Here is a 23,558-nt window from a genome sequence, read left to right as displayed (position 1 = left end):
GGACAACTCTACCAGCCCTGCTGCCTTATCCTCTCTGTTCGTCCTGTCCCACTCCCCTCGTCTCACCGGGCGGGGAGGAGGAACAGGGCTCCTGCTCTCCCCTTCTCTCCTCTTCTCTGCCCCCCCTCTCTCTCCGCTATCACGACCCACAGCTTTGAATTCCATGCAGTGGAAATCACCTCTCCCTCTCACCTCTTCCTTCTAGTTCTCTACCGTCCACCTGGTCCACTCACCTCCTTCCTGGATGAACTCGACTTTCTTCTCTCCTCCCTCCCCTCGCTGTTCTCACCTACCATCCTCCTGGGAGACTTCAACATCCACCTCTCCAACCCTTCCCACTGTACCGGACTTCTTCCTCTCCTTCACTCCTTTAACTTCTCTCTCTCCCCATCTCCCCCCACTCACAGGGCAGGCCGCCAGCTTGACCTCATCTTCTCTAGAGGCTGCTCCCCTTCAACACTCTCCGTGACACCCATGGACAACTCGGACCACCACTTCATTTCCTTCTCCCTTTCCCTCCTGTCCCTCCCCACTCCACCCACTCCTTCTGTCACCTTGTGCTGTAATCTCCGCACTGTCTCCCCCTCCACCCTTGCCTCCACTGCCCTCACTCTCTTACCTTCCATTGACTGTTTTTCCCATCTGTCAACTGTGCTACCTCCTCTTTGTTCTCCTCCCTTGACTCTCTCTGTCCTCTCACATCTCGTCCTGCCCGTCCCTCCCCTCCTCAGCCTTGGCTCTCTGCTGTTCTCCGCTCAACCCGAATTGGTCTGCGTGCTGCCGAACAGAAGTGGAAAAGGACCAAATGTCCCTGCTGCCCTCGAAGTCTACCGCTCTCTACTGTCTACATTCTCCTCCTCACTCACCTCAGCCAAGAAGTCTTACTTCCAATCACTCTTTGAATCCACTGTCATCAACCCCCACAAACTCTTCTCCACCTTCTCCTCCCTCCTTGCCCCCCCTCCCCCTCCCCCTCCTCCTCCCCCATCTCTCACTGCTGATGATTTCGCCTCCTTCTTCTCCTTGAAGATTGCAGACATCCGCAGGCTCTTCAATACTCCACCCTCATCTCCCATCACACCGAAACCTCCCACCGATCAAGCTTCCTTTTCTTCGTTCTCACCTCTCTCAGATGCTGAAGTTTCTGCTCTCCTCCTACGTCACAAACCTACAACGTGTGCCCTGGACCCTCTCCCTTCTCGCCTCTTCCAAGCGACCGCTCCTGATCTTCTCCCCTTCATCTCCTCCCTCCTCAACTCCTCACTCCTCTCTGGCTGTTTCCCCTCTGCATTTAAACAAGCTGCTGTCATCCCACTGCTCAAGAAACCAACCTTTGATGCCACCTGTCCTCAGAACTACTGCCCTGTCTCCCTACTCCCCTTCCTCTCAAAGACTCTCGAACGGGCGGTCCACCATCAGCTCTCTGACTTTCTGTCCCAACACTTACTCCTTGATCCTCTGCAATCCGGCTTCCGCACAGCTCACTCCACTGAGACGGCTCTCCTGGCGGTCACTGACTCCCTCAGCTGTGCTCAGGCGGCCTCCCTCTCCTCAGTCCTCATCCTCCTTGACCTCTCCGCAGCATTTGACACCGTTGATCACTCCATCCTCTTCTCCTGCCTCACTGACCTTGGGATCTCTGGGACTGCTCTCACCTGGTTCTCCTCCTACCTCAGTGACTGGTCCTATCAAGTGACATGGCGAGGCTCCTCATCCACCCCCCAACCTCTCCTCACAGGCGTTCCCCAAGGCTCCGTCCTGGGCCCGCTCCTGTTCTCTCTCTACACTCGCTCCCTGGGCCCCCTCATCGCATCCTATGGTTTCTCCTACCACTTCTACGCTGATGATGCCCAGATCTTCCTGACTTTTCCCTCTTCGGACCCTCTCATCCCCTCTCGCATCTCTTCCTGCTTGCCTGCTATTTCCGCATGGATGCACTCACACCACCTCAAGCTCAACCTCTCCAAATCGGATCTCCTCTTTTTCCCCCACTCTTCCTCACCTTCTGCTGACCTCCCCATCTCAATCCCCTTGGAATGCAACACACTCTCTCCTTGTTCTTCCGCTAAAAATCTAGGAGTCACCCTCGATCCAGCGCTCTCCTACACCCAGCACATCACCACGGTGACACGCACCTGCAGATTCTTCCTGAGCAACATACGCCGGATCCGTCCCTTCCTCACCAACTACTCGACTCAGCTGCTTGTCCAGTCACTGGTCCTCTCTCGCCTGGACTACTGCAACTCCCTCCTGGCCGGCCTGCCTGCAACTACTACCCGCCGCTCCAGCTCATCCAGAACTCTGCGGCTCGTCTGGTGTCTCTCTGCCACGATTCGCACATGCTACTCCACTGCTCCGCTCCCTACACTGGCTCTCGATACCGGCACGCATTCAGGTCAAGACATTGACCCTCACCTATCGATGTCTCGACCACACTGCACCAAGTTACCTTCAGTCACTCGTCTCTCCATACATCCCCTCCAGACCACTGCGTTCCTCCAGTGCCAGAAGACTAACTCTGCCTCCTCTCCACTCTCCTTCCTCCAGAGCCGCTCCTTCTCATCTCAGGCCCCTAAATGGTGGAATGACCTGCCCACCGAAGTCAAAACAGCAGAGTCCTTGACCTCATTCCGGCGCTTATTCAAGACGCATCTTTTCAGACGGTACTTGTAATATTAGTCCTCTATCCCTGCTAGATAGCACTTCACAGTTTTTATTATGCTTCTCGCGTTCTTGATTGTATTCCTCCTTGCTCCTTTTCCCATAGCCCTTGTCTGTGACCCTACATCTTAACAGCACTTAGCTTTCACCGTCCAGGATGTAGGACCTCACTTACTGTACTTGTGTAAATTGTAAATTGGAATTTGTAAAATGTATTATTTTGAATTGCTATGTTTTAGCTAAATTGAATATGTAATGATTGATGCCTTGTACTTAACTGTATGTTTGCACTTATGTTGTAAGTCGCCCTGGATAAGGACGTCTGCCAAGAAATAATAAAAAAATAAAATAATAATAATAATAATAATAATAATAATAATAATAATAATAATAATAATTGTCTTGTTGCTGGCAGTACAGCCATATTTATTCATAATGATAATTTAACACCTGTTAATTCTTACCCCCAAACAAAGATGGCGGAGTTGGTTGTTATGCAAGACGTCACTAAATGCCCAGATTGTCTAGACATGTTTCAATACAAGACACATGCATTCATTAATAAAGCATGATACAGAAATACTATTTACCTCAGAACAAAAATAAAAGGTTAAAAAGATTTTTTAAATATGGTTCTGGCAGTGCTATGAATGATGGGTATGAGTGACACCTAGTGGATGCCTGGGTTTGATTAAGTGATTCAATGAATTTACTTGTATTGAGGTGTTGGTATTGATATGGTATCTTATTTTACATGTATTTGGTAGTTGACATGCCTTCTGCTGTATTATATATTTAAATGAAGTTTTACCCATGAGCAGGGCCAGATGGAATCAAAGGGTGTGGATTTTTAACGACAAAGCGTGGAATCCAGTCAAGCCTGTGGAAAATGCATAAAAATAAAAGTTAAAACATGATGAGCGAAGTTAAAGTATTACTTATTGTAATATAAGAACATCCCCCAAATAACAACATATCATGCAACACATGCGCTGTAAAATAGTCTCTCATCTGCATTTTGACCAGTGCGCTCTGGGGCAGCGTGAAATCTGACACCGGAGTTCCAGGGTTTTCAGAGGGTCTTTGGATTGGCTAGTTACATTTAAGCCCAAAATAAATAGGCCTGTTGGACAAAACAAAATGAAATCAGTTTTGTCTTAAATTTAAGTCATTTTTTAAGCCTACCCTACACCAGGCTTAAATGGGGAAAATGTATGTCTTGCTATAGAAACTGACATGAAGCCAACATGGCAGAACATATGCCAGGTAATTTTGAATGATTAAATTAAAGGGTATTTCATCAAGTGAGGACAGGCAAAAGCCTTCTCATATAAATAATTCAGAAATAACACAGGAAAATGCAAAAGCTCTAATGTTTCAATACTTAATTACATACAAAGTAATGGACGTTTGACTAATAATAGTTGCAACTAATTTGACACTTAAATGTTTAATTTAATTAATAAAAACTTACATTTAGGTGAACTATTTACAATACAAATTCAAATCTATTACGTAGTATCTAATATACATAATGACAAATGTATTAACAACCAACAACTCTTAATGACTACAATAATATTTTTCTCCTTCCCTTTTAACTCGAATTGCCATTTTTAACTTTTATATTTTGATCTGGAGTTCCAATACTTCAGCGTAAATTTCCTCTCTTTGAACCTAGTTTTTCTTTTCATAGTTTGAATGGGGCCGACATCTTCATAATCTGCAAATAAATAAGTACATTTCCTGTTGGTAAGACAGCTGTAAAATAAGCAATATACACTCACCTAAAGGATTATTAGGAACACCATACTAATACTGTGTTTGACCCCCTTTCGCCTTCAGAACTGCCTTAACTCTACGTGGCATTGATTCAACAAGGTGCTGAAAGCATTCTTTAGAAATGTTGGCCCATATTGATAGGATAGCATCTTGCAGTTGATGGAGATTTGTGGGATGCACATCCAGGGCACGAAGCTCCCGTTCCACCACATCCCAAAGATGCTCTATTGGGTTGAGATCTGGTGACTGTGGGGGCCAGTTTAGTACAGTGAACTCATTGTCATGTTCAAGAAACCAATTTGAAATGATTCGACCTTTGTGACATGCTGGAAGTAGCCATCAGAGGATGGGTACATGGTGGTCATAAAGGGATGGACATGGTCAGAAACAATGCTCAGGTAGGCCGTGGCATTTAAACGATGCCCAGTTGGCACTAAGGGGCCTAATGTGTGCCAAGAAAACATCCCCCACACCATTACACCACCACCACCAGCCTGCACAGTGGTAACAAGGCATGATGGATCCATGTTCTCATTCTGTTTACGCCAAATTCTGACTCTACCATCTGAATGTCTCAACAGAAATCGAGACTCATCAGACCAGGAAACATTTTTCCAGTCTTCAACTGTCCAATTTTGGTGAGCTTGTGCAAATTGTAGCCTCTTTTTCCTATTTGTAGTGGAGATGAGTGGTACCCGGTGGGGTCTTCTGCTGTTGTAGCCTATCCGCCTCAAGGTTGTACGTGTTGTGGCTTCACAAATGCTTTGCTGCATACCTCGGTTGTAACGAGTGGTTATTTCAGTCAAAGTTGCTCTTCTATCAGCTTGAATCAGTCGGCCCATTCTCCTCTGACCTCTAGCATCAACAAGGCATTTTCGCCCACAGGACTGCCGCATACTGGATGTTTTTCCCTTTTCACACCATTCTTTGTAAACCCTAGAAATGGTTGTGCGTGAAAATCCCAGTAACTGAGCAGATTGTGAAATACTCAGAGCGGCCCGTCTGGCACCAACAACCATGCCACGCTCAAAATTGCTTAAATCACCTTTCTTTCCCATTCAGACATTCAGTTTGGAGTTCAGGAGATTGTCTTGACCAGGACCACACCCCTAAATGCATTGAAGCAACTGCCATGTGATTGGTTGGTTAGATAATTGCATTAATGAGAAATTGAACAGGTGTTCCTAATAATCCTTTAGGTGAGTGTATATTAATAATTTTAAATATACAAATAGGCCTACGTTAAAATTTGTATTTGTAGCACTGTTCAACGTATCAGTATGGAATTCTACAATATTCACTCTGGATATCATTTAACATTAGCAGTATCATTTAGCCTATGTGCTGTATGTGATATAATTGTTATTCACTTCTATTTACACTGCAGGCTACACAGACAGGGATTTGAATCTGTTTTTGGATGAGGCAAGGTCACAGCCTCTCACTGTATGCTTCTCTGTTAACATTTCAACTGTTTGTATACCTGCAAAACAAACACCAGCTTTACAAGTTCAGCCATTTCCTTGTTTATATTTCATATTTTTGAGCTCCGAACACTGGAATGCTTCTTGGTTGGAAGTCTGAAATATCAAGTAGGAACATCCCACATCCGATTTTGTCTGGAACGCAGACATTTTTAGTGCAACCTGCCCATGGTCTGTGATTGGGTAAAAAATATAAGATTTCTATGCTGATGACCTATACATAATAATGTCCTTTCCATTGGCCAATACTATGCCTATGATCTGCATAAGAACATAAAAAAGTTTACAAACGAGAGGAGGCCATTCGACCCATCGTGCTCGTTTGGTGTCCATTAATAACTAAGTGATCCAAGGATCCTATCCAGTCTGTTTTTAAATGTTCCCAAATTTTCAGCTTCTACCACATCGCTGGGGAGTTTGTTCAGATTGTGACGACTCTCTGTGTGAAGAAGTGTCTCCTGTTTTCCGTCTTGAATGCCCTGAAGCCCAATTTCCATTTGTGTCCCCGGGTGCATGTGTCCCTGCTGATCTGGAAAAGCTCCTCTGGTTTGATGTGGTCGATGCCTTTCATGATTTTGAAGACTTGAATCAAGTCCCCATGTAGTCTCCTCTGTTCCAGGGTGAAAAGGTTCAGTTCCCTCAGTCTCTCAGTAGGACATTCCCTTCAGTCCTGGAATAAGTCTGGTTGCTCTCCTCTGAACTGCCTCTAGAGCAGCGATATCTTTCTTGAAGTGTGGAGCCCAGAACTGCACACAGTATCCAGATGAGCTCTAACTAGTGCATTGTACAGTCTGAACATCACTGCCCTTGTTCTCAATTCTACACTTTTGACAATATACCCTAGCATTCTGTTTGCCTTTTTTATTGCTTCCCCACACTGTTTGGATGGAGAAAGTGAGGAGTCCACGTAGACTCCTAGGTGTTTCTCATCCATTACTTCATCTAGTTCTATTCCTCCCATAGTGTAATTATAGTGGACTTGTCCACATTGAATTTCATCTGCCAGGTGTCAGCCCACAACTGAATATTATCTAAGTCCCTTTGAATAGCCTGTGCTGCCGAGATTGTATCTGCTGAGCCACCTATTTTAGGATCATCTGCAAATTTGACAAGTTTGCTAACTATCCCAGAGTCCAGATCATTAATATAGATTAGAAAAAGCAAAGGCCCTAGTACTGATCCCTGTGGAACTCCACTAACAACCTCACTCCAGTTAGAAGCAACTCCTCTAATCGACACCCTCTGTTTCCTAGACATCAACCAGTTCATAATCCATCTACTTACATGACCCTGAATGCCTACAGCTTCCAATGTGAGGATCAGTCTTTGGTGTGGAACCTTATCAAAAGCTTTTTGAAAATCTAAGTATATCATATCATATGCTTTCATGTGATCTACAGCTGCAGTTGCATGTTCTAATAAATTAGTAAGACATGATCTGCCTCATCTAAACCCATGTTGACTATCTCCAAGAATATGGTTTTCATTAAGATGCTCCTCTATTTTCTTTCTAATCATTTTTTCCAACATTTTACAAGTAATGCAGGTGAGACTGTTTGGTCTGTAATTTCCTGGCTCAGTTTTGTCCCCTTTCTTGTGGATTGATATGACATTTGTTGTCTTCCAGTCAGTTGGCACATCCCCTGTTCTAAGTGTCATTTGGAATATTTGAGTTAGCGGCCTATAAATAATTTCCCTCATTTCTTTAAGTACTGTTGGAAATATACCATCTGGCCCAGGTGATTTGTTTGTTTTTAATTTTGCTAGTCCCTTTAGTACCTCCTCCTCATTTATCCTGATCTCTCTTAGGGTTTCACTGGACTGATTGTTAACCTGTGGCATGTTATCTGTCTCTTCTTTTGTAAAAACCTCTGTGAAATACTCATTTAGAACATTTGCCACATCTTCTTCATTTTCCAAGATACTTCAATTTTTGCCCTTTATCTGTTTCACTTCCTCCTTTATTGACCTCTTGCTGTTGTAATATTGAAAAAAGCTCTTTGCTTTAGTTTTAGCTCCAAGAGCTGTTTCTTTCTATTTCCCTTTTTGCTTTCCTGATCTCTCTTAAGATTTCTTTTCAGCTCAACATATTCTTTGTATTTTGTTTAGTCTCCATCGCTTTTGTATGTGCTATACAACATTTTATTTTTTTGCATACTTCTATTAAACCATTTTGGCCACTGTTTTTGGGTCCTCAGTTTGCTAAGTTTTGGTATAAATTTCTCCTGAGCCTCAAATTAAATTCTTAAAATATACCCATCCACTTTCAGCTGAATCTGTATCCAGTGTGCTCTAGTCTAACTCTTCTAAATGCCGCCTCATACCTTCAAGGTTTGCTTTTCTAAAATTGTAAACCATTGTTTTAGACTTGGTCCTTGTTTTCTGAAAGTATGCCTCAAAGCTAACTAGTGTCCCTCTGACTCTATCTTGGTCATTTGAAAAGATCATGTAAATGTCACTCTCTCTGGTTGGTTCCCTGACAAATTGCGGTAGAAAGCAGTCATTTACCATCTCAACCGGCGCAAACGCCAGCAAAGACGCAAAGGAAACAAAGCGCACATGGTTCTTTTCAGCAGAATCTCAACTAAGCAACTACAAACGCATGTCTCTATCCCAAATTCATACTTTGTAATTGATGAATATGCATCTAACACAACAACTTTGCAAAATATGTTAAAATACCTTCCTATCAGAAGACGAGTGGAAATAATGACATCAGCAATGAAAGCAGACCCGTTAGCTCTCACGCATCTTGTGTCCGACGCTCATATTGTTTATTGTCACAATTTGAAATTAACTATAAAGGCTGTGATTGTTTGTTTTTGAATGAATATTTTGCAATTATAGCTGTAACTGACCGACCAATATGTTTTTATTTTTCAAATTGTATTAGTACAAAATGTATTCAATTGCCTAATAGTTTAGCAATGGCAATGTTTTCCGGATTGTTATCCATAAGCAACGACTTTGTGCCATCCCCACTCATGGGCCGAACCATATTGTCATTTTTGGGTTCGACTTGCCTTGATTTGGGGAAACATATAATATGCTGTATCCACACAGTACTTTGCAGTAGTTTTAGGCAGGTGTGAAAAAATGCTGTAAATTAAGAATGTTATCAATTAACTAAATGCAAAGTGAGTGAACAGAAGAAACATCTACATCAAATCCTTATTTGGTGTGACCACCCTTTGCCTTCAAACAACATCAATTCTTCTAGGTACACTTGCACAGTCTGAGATGTTGTAGGCATATAGTCAGGTATAACAATTATACCAAACAGGTGCTAATGATCATCAATTCAATATGTAGGTTGAAACACAATCATTAACTGAAACAGAAACAGCTGTGTTGGAGGAATAAAACTGGGTGAGGATCAGCCAAACTCAGCTAACAAGGTGAGGCTGCTGAAGACAGTTTACTGTCAAAAGTCCTACACCATGGCAAGACTGAGCACAGCAACAAGACACACGGTATATACTGCATCAGCAAGGTCTCTCCCAGGCAGACATTTCAAGGCAGACAGGGGTTTCCAGATCTTTTGAAGAAGCACAAAGAAACGGGCAACATTGATGACCGTAGACGCAGTGATCGGCCAAGGAAACGTACTGCAACAGATGAAAGACACATCATGCTTACTTCCCTTCTCAATCGGAAGATGTCCAGCAGTGCCATCAGCTCAGAATTGGCAGAAAACAGTGGGACCCTGGTACACCCATCTACTGTCTGGAGACGTCTGGTCAGAAGTGGCCTTCATGGAACACTTGTGGCCAAAAAGCCATACCTCCAACGTGGCAACAAGACAAACAACTCAACTATGCATGAAAACACAGGAACTGGGGTGCAGACAACTGGCAGCAGGTGCTCTGGACTGATGAGTCAAAGTGTGAAATATTTGGCTGTAGCAGAAGGCAGTTTGTTGGATGAAGGGCTGGAGAGCGGTACACGAATGAGTGTCTGCAGGCAACAGTGAATCATGGTGGCAGTTCCTTGCAAGTTTGGGGCTGCATTTCTGCAAATGGAGATGGGGATTTGGTCAGAATTAGTGGTCTCCTCAATGCTGAGAAGTACAGGCAGATACTTATCCATCATGCAATACCATCAGGGAGGCATCTGATTGGCACCAAACTTACTCTGCAGCATGACAAGACCCCAAACATACAGCGAAAGTCATTAAGATCTATCTTCAGCGTAAAGAAGAACAAGGAGTCCTGGAAGTGGAATGTAATGGCCCCCACAGAGCCCTGATCTCAACATCATCGAGTCTGTCGGGGATTACATGAGGAAAGAGAAGCAACTGAGGCTGCCTAAATCCACAGAACTGTGGTTAGTTCTCCAAGATGTTTGGGCCGACCTACCTGCTGAGTTCCTTCAGAAACTGTGTGCAAGTGTACCTAGAAGAATTGATGCTGTTTTGAAGGCAAATGGTGGTCTCACCAAATATTGATTTGATGTAGATTTTTCTTCTGTTCACTCACTTTGCATTTAGTTAATTAATCAATATAATCTGTTAACATGTCTTACTTTAGAGCATTTTTTCACACCTGTCTAAACCTTTTGCACAGTACTATACACTCACCTAAAGGATTATTAGGAACACCTGTTCAATTTCTAATTAATGCAATTATCTAACCAACCAATCACATGGCAGTTGCTTCAATGCATTTAGGGGTGTGGTCCTGGTCAAGACAATCTCCTGAACTCCAAACTGAATGTCTGAATGGGAAAGAAAGGTGATTTAAGCAATTTTGAGCGTGGCATGGTTGTTGGTGCCAGACGGGCCGGTCTGAGTATTTCACAATCTGCTCAGTTACTGGGATTTTCACGCACAACCATTTCTAGGGTTTACAAAGAATGGTGTGAAAAGGGAAAAACATCCAGTATGCGGCAGTCCTGTGGGCCAAAATGCCTTGTTGATGCTAGAGGTCAGAGGAGAATGGGCCGACTGATTCAAGCTGATAGAAGAGCAACTTTGACTGAAATAACCACTCGTTACAACCGAGGTATGCAGCAAAGCATTTGTGAAGCCACAACACGTACAACCTTGAGGCGGATGGGCTACAACAGCAGAAGACCCCACCGGGTACCACTCATCTCCACTACAAATAGGAAAAAGAGGCTACAATTTGCACAAGCTCACCAAAATTGGACAGTTGAAGACTGGAAAAATGTTGCCTGGTCTGATGAGTCTCGATTTCTGTTGAGACATTCAGATGGTAGAGTCAGAATTTGGCGTAAACAGAATGAGAACATGGATCCATCATGCCTTGTTACCACTGTGCAGGCTGGTGGTGGTGGTGTAATGGTGTGGGGGATGTTTTCTTGGCACACTTTAGGCCCCTTAGTGCCAATTGGGCATCGTTTAAATGCCACGGCCTACCTGAGCATTGTTTCTGACCATGTCCATTCCTTTATGACCACCATGTACCCATCCTCTGATGGCTACTTCCAGCAGGATAATGCACCATGTCACAAAGGTCCAATCATTTCAAATTGGTTTCTTGAACATGACAATGAGTTCACTGTACTAAACTGGCCCCCACAATCACCAGATCTCAACCCAATAGAGCATCTTTGGGATGTGGTGGAACGGGAGCTTCGTGCCCTGGATGTGCATCCCACAAATCTCCATCAACTGCAAGATGCTATCCTATCAATATGGGCCAACATTTCTAAAGAATGCTTTCAGCACCTTGTTCAATGCCACGTAGAATTAAGGCAGTTCTGAAGGCGAAAGGGGGTCAAACACAGTATTAGTATGGTGTTCCTAATAATCCTTTAGGTGAGTGTATATACAGCTCTGGAAAAAATTAAGAGATCATTGCAAAATTATCAGTTTCTCTGGTTTAACTATTTATAGGTATTTGTTTGGGTAAAATCAACATTTTTCTTTTCTTCTATAAACTACTGACAACATTTCTCCCAAATTCCAAATAAAAATAGTAATTTAGAGCATTTATTTGCAGAAAATGACAACTGGTCAAAATTACAGAAAAGATGCAGTGTTGTCAGACTTCGAATAATCCAAAGAAAATAAGTCCATATTCATTTTTAAACAATACCAATGTTTTAACTTGGGAAGAGTTCAGAAATCAATATTTGGTGGATTAACTCTGATTTTCAATCACAGCTTTCATGCGTCTTGGCATGCTCTCCACCAGTCTTTCACATTGATGTTGGGTGACTTCATGCCACTCCTGGTGCACAAATTCATGCAGCTCAGCTTTGTTTGATGGCTTGTGACCATCCATCTTCCTCTTGATCAAATTCCAGAGGCTTTCAATGGGGTTCAGGTCTGGAGATTGGGCTGGCAATGACAGGGTCTTGATCTGGTGGTCCCCCATCCACAACTTGATTGACCTGGCTGTGTGACATGGAGCATTGTCCTGCTGGAAAAAACAATCCTCAGAGTTGGGGAACATTGTCAGAGCAGAAGGAAGCAAGTTTTCTTCCAGGACAACCTTGTACGTGGCTTGATTCATGCGTCCTTCACAAAGACAAATCTGCCGGTTTCCAGCCTTGCTGAAGCACCCCCAGATCATCATTGGTCTTCCACCCAATTTCACAGTGGGTGCAAGACACTGTGGCTTGTAGGCCTCTCCATGTCTCCGTCTAACCATTAGACGACCAGGTGTTGGGCAAAGCTGAAAATTAGACTCAGAGAAGATGACCTTACTCCAGTCCTCTACGGTCCAATCCTTGTGGTCTTTTGCAAACCTCAGCCTGGCTCTTCATTGCTTCTCATTGATGGATGAGCTTTGCACGACTTCAGCCCTGCCCCTACGAGCCTGTTTCGAACCGTCCTCGCCGTGCACTTTACCCCTGCTGCCGTTTGCCATTCTTTTTGTAGGTCACTTGATGTCATCCTACGGTTGTTGAGTGACATTCGAATGAGTTGGCGGTCATCCCGGTCAGTGGAGTGTCCTTTTTGCCCTCTGCCGGTCTGTAGCTTTGTTGTCCCCAATGTCTGCTGCTTGACCTTGTTCTTATGAACCACCGTCTTTGAAACTGGAAGGAGGAAGCAACCCAACGCTCACTGTATCCCTCTGCCAGTAAAGCCAGAATTGATCCCTTCTTTTCCTCTCTAAAAACTTTCCTTTTCAACTCTTTTGGTATGGTCAACAGTTATTTTTTGATTCCAATTACTTTTGAGGTACTACTAGCACTGTTCTTGCCATCCAGCTGGTCCTATTGCAAGAGGATAGTGATGACCACAGCAGTGGTTTTTATACTTTTCCTTGTTTAATAAGATTTGGTTCAGGTGATGACCTAATCAGTAGCTCATTCAGTAGAAGGAGCTGTGCCTGTGTTGCAATTCAACAGACACTGGAATGGAATGGCTGCCATACATGTAGAGATGCTGATTTAAGAAAAATGTGCAGTTTAAAACAGCGTTTAAAAATAATACAGGTCGAATAATTTCCAATGTTGAAACAAATCTTAAATGGAACAAAGGGAGGGGTAATTATTTACAAAGCGTCCAACAGAACGTCAAAATGTTACGAATCAATGTATCCGCTAACAAAAAACAAATTCAATTGTAATCCCTGACTTTAGGGCTAGCAGTCAATGCTGGCACCCAGCACGGCGCCGTGGCTTAGTTGGTTAAAGCGCCTGTCTAGTAAACAGGAGATCCTGGGTTCGAATCCCAGCGGTGCCTTTTGTACATCGTTTCCCTTTTTTTCGATCAAGGATCCACACTTTCAATAGCAGGTGTATCACTGAAAAGCAATACGATTTAATAATTAATTAATTTAATTTAATAAAAAATTAATAATTTAATGGAAATCATGTGTCTGTCTTTATATTTTGAAATTGTAAAATGCGAAAACATGGCATCGTCATTGTGTAGCTTTGAAATCCACAGCTGCGTCGCGCTGCGCAGCGCATAGGGCGCGTTCTTGTGGCGCATATTGTCGTGCAGATCAGTGCAGACCTGCTGACTCTCAGCGATCCCATTGGCGAAGCAGCGCAGATGTGCGCGAATGCGCCGGTTTCATTGGCGGAGCCGCGCAGAGCCGCGCAGAGGTGTGGAAACGTGCGCTGCGGCCGAGCCAGCGAGCCGCGCAGGACGGACAGCGGAGAGACTGAGGCCAAGGTGAGCGAGTGTGCATGTGTTGTGTGCAAGTTGTATTTCGTGTGCATGATATATTCGCCATCATCCTGCCGTTTTCAGTTAGATCTTCCAAATCAATACGACTGCGGTGTGCAAAGCTTAACGTGTTATTTAAATACCTAAGTACAACCATGTGGCTGCTCATTGTATATAATTTGTAATAAGTGCATCGTCATGACTAAGTGTTGCGTAACAGAAAAGTTTCCTTGCGCCCTGAGCACAGTGCCAGGCTGGGGGTGTCCTGATCAAATATCATAGCTGTGCAGATTTCTACACCTAAAACATGTAGATTATAGGTTTCCTTACTTTTTATTTCAGAACTCACTGAACTTTTTAAATGGTTACTGATGAGTGTTTCAATCCCTTTTAAATGCCCGACTGTGGAAGTCCGTGTATTTGTACATGTATTGAGGTTCCAGTAAAAATGCAGTTATTTGACACCATGTGACCCACACTTGTATATATTCTTTATTCAACATTTTAATTAGTTAACTTAAAACACTGCTAGACTGCATGGACGGGGATCTATACACGAATGCAGAACATGCTTACATTGATGGCTGTGCTTCATTTTCAAGATGGCAAACGAGGCTAAACCTTGCCCCTGCGACATTGGGGACAAGATGGACTACAGGGGTCTGGGAGAAGAGGTGCAGATTGAGCACATCCAAGCATATGTGACCAAGCCAACATCTGGCACAGACAAGGCCGTCATAGTCATTCAGGACATTTATGGGTGGCAGCTTCCCAACACCAGATATATGGCAGATCTGCTTGCATCTCATGGATATATGTCAGTATCTTCCTTTTGTTTTCAGAATGTGTGACTATTATAATCATGATTACGTTTACAAATTAGAAGTTACCTACCAGGACAGAAACTTGTGCCTTGGTGTTGGTTGGATTTATTGCATTATAATTTAACCTTACCTCTCCAAAAAAGTAGAATAAACTACCATTTCTTTAACAGTGATTTGTATTTGTATTCTAATCATAGTTTTATTTATTTTCATATTAAAACACCATGTTCTTGTACAGCTGTTAAATAAAACTATATATAGTCTAAGTTTCTAATCTAATGCTTCACCATGCTTCCTAGTTACACTGGTTTGTTACTGTTCTCCTGCCTATTCCCAGAGCAATCTGCCCAGATTTCTATGTTGGCAAAGAACCTTGGAGACCTACTGATGATTGGTCAACATTTCAAGAGTGGCTTCAAGACAGGAAGCCAACCAACATAAATAGGTTCAGTACAATTTTGTAAAAATCATATTACATACATTTGCATTCTAAAAAATAAGTAAATCAAAGTAGTGTCTGGATGTGTTTAATCAGTAATTACGTATTTTTAGAAGCCCAGTCATGACTAGATTAACCCGTCATTAATAATATATATGAAACCTGTATACCATGGCAAGAGACATTCAGATACATTAAACACACTGATTAAAAGGAGTCAGTCCACCATTGTTGCAGATAATGGCTTATGTCTAACTGAAGAGTTCACAGTAAGACCTAAGCTATGCATTGTTAATTATACTGAAGGCCAGCAATATGCTTAATCTTATGTAATGTGCTCTGCAACTATGGAGCAGGCTCCATTAAACATACAATTCAGATGTTGTAAATAAATCTGATCTTATTCTTTAGAAACTCCTCGTTATATATAGTTTCCTAGGAGCTTGAAGTCCAAGGAATTTTGCTATTCTTTGTTTTGAATAGAATCATTAGAAGAAATTATTCTCACCCAATTCATTGTTGTTTCAGAGAGGCCGATGCAGTTCTTAAGTATCTGAAGGGAAGCTGTGGTGCGAAGAGGATAGCAGTTGTAGGGTTTTGCTGGGGTGGAGTTGCCACACACCACTTGATCCTGAATTACCCTGAGCTCAAAGCTGGTGTTTCTGTTTATGGTGAGGTGTGAAATCAAGTGGATGGTTTAATTTGATTTTACTTAATTTAATCTGTAATTGAGGTTTTTGGTTTTGCTTATAGGAATAGTCCGAGAGACAGAAGACCGGTATAAATTACACAGCCCCACATTTTTCATTTTTGCAGAAAATGACCACGTTATTCCACTTGACCAGGTAAGTAAAGATTTAAAAAAATGAATGAATAGCATGTATACACACTCCCACCTTAAGACTTAACAGAATTTAAGGAGCTCTTAACCAAACGTAAGAATCTCTTCTAGTCACAAATTACTTTAATTTTAAGAATTTTAAAAGTGCTGTAGGTTTGGATAAAAAACTGGTATAACTTTAATACATTAAGCAGACTTCATAAAACATTAACTTGGTTCAGTAGGTTGTTAAACTTTTCTGGAACTTAACTTTTGTTGGCCCAAACTACAAAAGGTCAGTTTACTGTGTACATCTGTGAAATGGACATTGACTATGAGGAAAATACAAGGAGGAACTCAAATTGGGGTGAAAAGGAAGCTGGAATGATGCCAGTCGGCCTCCCCCCAACATGTCTATATGTAAACACACATCTATACATTTTATCTTTTTTCAATACAAAGGTGGCCACCCTGGAGAAGAAACTTCAAGAGCACTGTACAGTGGATTTTAAAGTCAAGATTTTCCCCAGCCAAACCCATGGATTTGTACACCGCAAGAGGGGAGATATAAATCCGAAAGACAAACCCATCATTGAAGAGGCCAGAAAGGACATGATTAATTGGTTGAACAAATACATTTAATTAAAAAAAAAAAAAAATTGACACTCATCATTAATGCTATTAACCCATTTAATTCCATTCAAGTTAACTAACATACTAATATTGGGGGAGTGAAAGGGTATTAAACATTTCACTAGTTTCTATTTCATACGTGTAAGAATGTATTCACAAATTTGTAAATTCTGACTGAAGGGTTAATTCGGATCAACAACAGTTTGAAGATTTTCCATTCAATAAAAAAAAAAGTCAGAAAAAATATTGTGACAGACCTTTTTATTAATGAAGTCAGTACAATTACAGTTCTTCGCAAGGACATTGTAGCATCAAATAATAAATAACTGTACTAAACGTCTGGACATTTTCTTCTGAAGTGCTTTGAGACCAAGATGTCTCCAGACAAGCCTCACAGCTGTCGTATCCACATCAGTCCTCCGATTCCCCAGGGCTTCGGATATCGTCGATCTTCAGGATCATTTTTACCACTTGAGTAGCCAGAGAGATCTGCTGCTTCTTGCCAATAAGCGTTTCAATCACATGTTGCACTTTCATATCTAGTGAAAACAGAAGGATGGGTAGGATTATACAAATATTAAAAATGAAAACCAGTGTTTTATATCTGAAAAGGCATTTCATTTGATTTCTAATTTTAATGGGTACAACAAATTTAAATCTTATGAACACGCCAAGCTAGATTTTGAAAAACTATTAGTGCATTACATTAAAATCAAGAGATGATTATCAATTATTTTGGGTTTTTGGGTTTGTTGGGTTTTAAAGCAGTGGATTCCATTACATATACTAAATAGAGGAATAGCAGAAAACATACCGTGTGTGCCCTGATTCAGACAGTCGATTCCAAGTGCAGGGTTGTTGTCTTTCACTTGCTTGGCTCGAACCTCAGTCATTGTTTGGATAGGATTCAAGCCACTGTTCTCTGCTAGCGACATGGGAATAACTTCTAAAGCATCAGCAAAGGATCTCATCGCATACTGCTCCAAAGAAGGACACTAAAGGGGAGAAAAAAGAAAAAGGTTGGGTCGGTATACCATGAAACAAGCAGATTTCACAATACATTAATAAAAAAAAAAGCCTTTTGTTTCTCCTTATGCCAGGTTGTCCCATCAGGATATATTAAACTGCATGTGAACAACAATACTTTAACTTTACCACCTGGCTTTACTACACAAACACTGCATCTTCCTGGATCACATTTTTGTGGATTAATTTTAACACCCTTTAAAAGAAACTAGATAAGAATGAAACTTTATTTACTGTCAAAGGTTTCTAAAATAATACATTCAAATGGCCCACAAATGCACGTATTAAAGTTGTGCCGCTTACCTTGTCTGCTGCCTCGTTCACAGCTAAAGCACAAGCAATCTCTGAAGCGCCTCCTCCATAAACAATGCGGTTATCACGGACCAAGTTGCGAATCACGCACAGGGCGTCGTGGAGAGCGCGCTTTGCTTCTTCGATAATCTGAGGGGGGGAAAATAATGGCATCGTCAAAAGTCATTTCAAAGACAAAATAGTTCGGTCTAAAAAATAAAGACCTTGAGGTTTTATTTTGAAGTATGTGATGAGTCTAAACCTTAAAATGTAGTCCAGCCTTTACAGCACTATCCACTTAAATATCTAATTTAAACCAAGGTATTCTGCAGCACGAGAAAACTCATACATCAGGTAATATTTTATATCGGACATAAGTGAATGAATGTCAGTTTTGTTTTCCTACCATTTTGTTTCCTCCCCTGATGAAGACAGTCACGGCCCTGGAGTTCTTGCACTCCTCAATAACAAGCATTCTGTCCTTGGTCGTGCCAAAAGAGATCTCCTTCACAATCCCAGCAGAGCCGAGCTTCTCAGGCGTGAGTTCACAGAATCTGGGCACAATGCGTCCTCCGGTTGCAATTGCAATCAGCTAAGGTGAAGAGAAATGTTGTTACAGCCTACTAGAAACTAAATTAATATTATGCATATGGATTAAGAGTGCCTGTATAAAATACAAGACTCATACTATTGTATTTGCAAATACGAAGTGCATCTCAAGGATGATAAAAATAGATTTAAATGTGCCGTTAACTGGTCAAAATGTGTTGTGATGACATAAGAACAGGCCTCAATTTTTGTAGGCTAGCAGGCAGTTCCCCTTACCTCAATTTCAGGACCACCAACCCAACGGACAGCTGGCAACTCATTCTGGAGTAGCAAATGGTTTGCTTCGTCATCAAATCCCCACTGACAGATTGCCAGGTTAGCTCCATTATCTTTGATCTGGAGGAAAGGATTCCAGTTAAGAAAACTCAGTATATCGTAAAGCACATTGTCTCATCTATTTTAGAAATGCAGAGCTTAATTTAACAGCTATGAGTCGAATGTATTAAGACAAAAACAACATTTTAAACGTTGGAAACACTGATCCGCTGGCATTAGCATTATGACCATTTAAAGAGCTAGGTAAATGCACTAGTATTTGAATGTTTTACTCCTTGATAAATTACATATAGAGCTGGTTGTACTAAAACCCTGTCAAGGACTGTATTGGAAAGCAGTGTTGAGGAATCATTGTGCCTGACCAGCAACCCTAATTAAATGAATGTCTGAAAACCATGGTTTTGTCACACAATACTAACCTGGCGAATCATTTCTTCAAACTTGTCCTTCTCATATTTCTGCAGGGCTTTGTAATCTTCCACAGAAGTCACATCCAGCTTATGCTTAGTCTTAGGTTTGGGTGGCTCAAATGGGCAGGTAAGGATAGCAATTTTTGTGTTTTTTAAAACCTAAAAAGAGACTACAGTTAGTATTCATTCAGATATACATATACTATTAATTTTTAAATAATGCAAAGCCATATTAACTAACTTTAGGCATCTGGGGATGGCTGAACTCTTTGTCCACAATCACTCCCTTAATAAGCTGAGTGTCCTCCAGTTTTCCACCAACTTTCCCCTCCATCTTGATCAGCTCAAAGTCAACATCTTTGCGATCCATGTCTGCAACTGTCAGGATGGCATTCACAGCAATCTCTGCCATCTGCCTATGGCAACGATTGATACTGAAAGAAAGAACGGAAAAAAAAAAAAAAAAAAACTCAAAACCCAATAAGAAAATGGTGACGTTACAGGCACAGGAATGAACAGTGCCATCTCTCACCTGTAATGTACAGTACATGCAATATAGTCAATGACAGAGCGAATGTTTCCAATATCTAAGGATACCTACACTTTAGATCCCAGCGTTGTCATGGCAGTCTGAATAAGGGGCTCTGTATTTTTTGGATCAACTGGGAAGCTGTCACTTATTTTGTCAAGCTGGTCAATAGCAATACGAGCAGCCTGATCATAACCATCAGCTATTCTAATGGGGTGGATGCCACGGTCCAGCAACTGCTCCGCTTGTTCCAGAAGGGCACCAGCAAGGACTAATGATGAAGGAGAAGAAAAAAAAAAACATTTAAATTGCAGAATATAATCAAAATGAAAGGTTATATTAATCAACTTGCACACTGGTAAAAGGACATCATTCTCAGGAGGCTACTTTTAAACCAAAAACATTATTATTACATTTCACGCGTACATAAAAAAAGGCTCCCTTGGTTCTATGCAGAATGGCTAAAGGGTCTTACCTACTACCCCAGTGGTTCCATCACCAATCTCATCATCCTGAGACTTGGACAGCTCCACCATGAGTTTGGCAATCTGGTGCTCCACATCCATCATGCCCAGGATAGTGGCACCGTCATTGGTCACAGTCACCTCTCCATCCCTGTCCACCATCATCTTATCAAGGCCTGGGCGAGTACATTTAATCATGTCAGAAACTCTCAAACTCCAAAACACGAAATTAATAAAGTAATAAACAATAACCGCCACGGCTCACCATTTGGGCCTAGAGATGTCTTGAGTGTATTTGCAACTGCTTTAGCTGCCATGATGTGCGACTAAAGGGAACATAAACAAATGCATAATTAGAAAAGCATTGCAACAGACGGGTCAATTATAATGAAAAGTACAGTTTCCCAAATTAAACGTCACACCTTCACTCTAATCAATATAACTGGACATAGGCACCAATATCCATTAGCAATCAGATTGTGTACATTGCATCTATGAATGTACTGATTTTTTGGGATTTATAAATATGAAAAACAAATTGCAATTCTTTAGCTAAATTATCCCAATATGTAGTGCGTCATAAGATCATTAAATAAGATGACATTAAACATCCTTAGATCAAATGGAAGACATGTTGGGTACAATGTGCCATCCAAGGCAACGATGGAGCAGCGCAGTGTGGGGCACAATGCAGGCCTGCGCCGCCTCCCCGCACAGCCCGCTGGAGCACATGCGCTCCGCCAGAGCAGCGCAGACGCACAATCCCATATTTGGACAACAATGATTATTTCCTTCTCTTTCCTTACAGAGGGGGTTACACGAATGTAAACCTTTTACAATCTGGTCAAAATTAACCTGTCCAGACCTCAGATTTTTTTTTTCAATCCTTAAAAGGGGTGTGGGGGGTCGTCTGAAATGGAAACACGGATTCTTTGTGTCGGATTCTCGATTAAACAATGAGCGTCTGGAACGACGGCTGACTTCTAAGAAAAAGAACTGAACAGACATACATTTATATAAACCTGGTGATTAACGATCAACAGTCACACATGCAGACGAGGCAGGATTCATTCATAACGGAAAACTACAATCTCATGGTACCTTCAGCGCATCAAGGCCCGAAAGCCGAGACTTCTTATCTTGGTCCTTGATGATAATGAAGGGTCGGCCATATTCATCAAAAGCGAGGGTCCCCAAGGCGGACATGCTGTAAGCGGAGGTTTGCTGCCTTTTTCCCGCAGAACCTCGATGAAAGTGCGCTTTAAGGCGGACAAACAGTAGCCTCTCCTCGGGACCTCGGCGTGCGCAACTGCCGGTAAGTTCTGGAAGAGTCCAGGGGTGGAGAGGCGATACCACTTATAGCTGAAAGGAATCACGTACGTTTTATTTTAATTATTGTATCGAACACTGTCAGATAAAATTGTATTACATGTAGTACATATTTAAGTTGAATGTTTAATTCTATAACAAATAATGAATGGTAAAAAAGAGACCTTATTCTGCGAAGTAGTTTATTGAAAATGGTATGCCCCGCTCTCGCGAGTGCAGCAGGCTGTGCGGCGCTGTAGCAACACGGAACAACACAGAGCAGTGCTGCCCACGACACTGCTGCACGGTATCTACATGTGTATAACACATGTGATCATTTGAATCACAAGTAAGAAAATACTGAATTACATTGATTTAGCAAAGCACCTGATCATGCCAGACCTGTTGCCCTTGCCAGCAGCAGTTTGATGCAGGGCTTATTTTTAGAATACAGATGTATTCAATACTAGTATTTTACAAAATACTATTGTTACTGTGGGGTTAAAAGTAGTTATGGACACAGTCAATGAAGTTGTCATGTACAATAGCGTGTGTCAGACGAGTTGCATGTAAACATTGTTTTATGAACCCCTTAACTGAAATGTAAATGTTCCGTCCTAGTATTTTAACACTAGCATTGCTTGTACCTACAAAACCCAGCCATTTGAACAACTTTAAATGCGTCCTACCAAATCAAGTATATGCTACACTACACCTGCAATATGTACAAGCTGTGGTAACACTTAATTGTGCTTTAAACAAAGTGAACAATATTAATTACAATATTTGACTTATGCAAGTTTTTAGCCTAGAATACAAAAAGGGGCTGTTTATTAATCCGCAACATGTGGATTTGTATCTATTATTTCACATCTTTTCAGACAGTACTTGTAATATTAGTCCTTTTAATCCCAGTTAGATAGAACTTCACAGTTTTAGTATGCTTCTTGCGTTTTTTGATTTCCTCCTTGCTCCAGGATGTAGGACCTCACTGTACTTGCCTGTGTAAATTGGAAGTTGTAAAATGTATTATATTTTGAATTGCTCTGTTGAATGTAAATTTGCAGGTGTAATGTTTGATGCCCTGTACTGAACTGTATTCTTGCACTTTGTAGTGCACTTATGCTGGAACTTCTGACGGCACTTTCTGACGCAATTTCTGCGAATCCCGGTGACGCCGCCGCAGCGCGCGCTATCTGAGCCCCGGTGCCGCGCGCCGATAACGCCTCGCACGAGGCCGGTGCGTCAGCGCGCGAGCAGCCAATGGGCGCGCGGGGCGGGGGCTCGGGGGTCAAAGCGCTCCGTAGTGCTGCGCGCAGGGTGGGGAGCGGCGTCCTGTTGCCTTTTTGGGAGCTTTTGTTTTCTCTGGGTACGTAGTTGACTGATTATCATTAACAATACAGAATGGCGAGAGTGTGGCCGGGAAACTGACATTGCAAGTCGATAACTGCGCTAGAGAAGCCAAGTCCCTCTCGCTAAAAACACTGAGCCTGGACGAGGACGCGCTTCGCATTCACTTACACAGGGACAGACGCCTTGAATGTGCATGTGTTACTGGTACCGCTGGTGGTTTACTTTAGAAAACAGCATACATATACACAAAGTTGAGTGTCTAATTTAAATTAAGCATGCCACCGATTCTGGTTGTGGGGGAAATCTCAAATATGTATTATTGTGTTAACAAGTAAGCTGGTGCTTTAGAAATGCTAAATAACCAATTAGCCTTACTATTATTGTACATCCAAATACATGGATTCATATATTACTGTGAAGACATATATTCCATTTAAACAAAAGGAAGGTTATGATGTGGTTCACGTTTTAGTGGACAGAAGAGTAAATATTTTGATTTAATTAAAATAAACCATTATAACATAGGGATGCAACATCTGGAACAATTGTGTGGTGTG

At 41.9% G+C, this 23,558-nt stretch overlaps 3 protein-coding genes and 1 non-coding gene across 6 annotated transcripts in view; 3 read left to right on the top strand and 1 right to left on the bottom strand.

The window, feature by feature from the left end:
- The first annotated feature begins 13,513 nt into the window (after nucleotides 1–13,513).
- trnat-agu (transfer RNA threonine (anticodon AGU)) lies at nucleotides 13,514–13,587 on the top strand. Its single transcript has one exon. It is a non-coding gene; the product is annotated as a tRNA-Thr (tRNA).
- A 300-nt stretch (nucleotides 13,588–13,887) lies between these two features.
- On the top strand, nucleotides 13,888–16,763 carry cmbl (carboxymethylenebutenolidase homolog (Pseudomonas)). The gene is made up of 6 exons (XM_066721453.1): nucleotides 13,888–14,025; nucleotides 14,622–14,836; nucleotides 15,181–15,288; nucleotides 15,811–15,953; nucleotides 16,036–16,127; nucleotides 16,565–16,763. The coding sequence occupies exons 1-6, from the start codon at nucleotides 13,903–13,905 to the stop codon at nucleotides 16,742–16,744; spliced, it is 861 nt and encodes a 286-aa protein (XP_066577550.1). The 5' UTR covers nucleotides 13,888–13,902; the 3' UTR covers nucleotides 16,745–16,763.
- A 216-nt stretch (nucleotides 16,764–16,979) lies between these two features.
- Nucleotides 16,980–21,675, bottom strand: cct5 (chaperonin containing TCP1, subunit 5 (epsilon)). Its single transcript, XM_066721441.1, has 11 exons — nucleotides 21,442–21,675; nucleotides 20,606–20,666; nucleotides 20,352–20,516; nucleotides 19,949–20,147; nucleotides 19,589–19,781; nucleotides 19,357–19,506; nucleotides 18,878–18,997; nucleotides 18,459–18,644; nucleotides 18,065–18,202; nucleotides 17,550–17,730; nucleotides 16,980–17,274 (listed from the first exon to the last, which is right to left on the bottom strand). Exons 1-11 carry the CDS (start codon nucleotides 21,544–21,546, stop codon nucleotides 17,147–17,149), a joined length of 1,626 nt encoding a protein of 541 aa, XP_066577538.1. The 5' UTR covers nucleotides 21,547–21,675; the 3' UTR covers nucleotides 16,980–17,146.
- mtrr (5-methyltetrahydrofolate-homocysteine methyltransferase reductase) overlaps nucleotides 21,540–23,558 on the top strand; it is a 28,977-nt gene continuing 26,958 nt past the window's right edge. The window contains exons 1-2 of one of the 3 annotated variants that reach the window (XM_066721410.1): nucleotides 21,905–21,997; nucleotides 22,764–23,017. The gene's annotated coding sequence lies outside the window, so the exon portion shown is untranslated. Of the gene's footprint in view, nucleotides 21,656–21,904; nucleotides 21,998–22,763; nucleotides 23,018–23,558 lie in introns of those variants that run through there. The other 2 variants (XM_066721420.1, XM_066721428.1) reach the window with 2 other exon arrangements.

The sequence above is a fragment of the Amia ocellicauda genome, chromosome 2 (assembly GCF_036373705.1).
Source record: "Amia ocellicauda isolate fAmiCal2 chromosome 2, fAmiCal2.hap1, whole genome shotgun sequence".
NCBI lineage: Eukaryota > Metazoa > Chordata > Actinopteri > Amiiformes > Amiidae > Amia > Amia ocellicauda.
The sequence above is the reverse complement of the archived record's forward strand: the minus strand, read 5'-3'. Positions and strand labels throughout refer to the sequence as shown.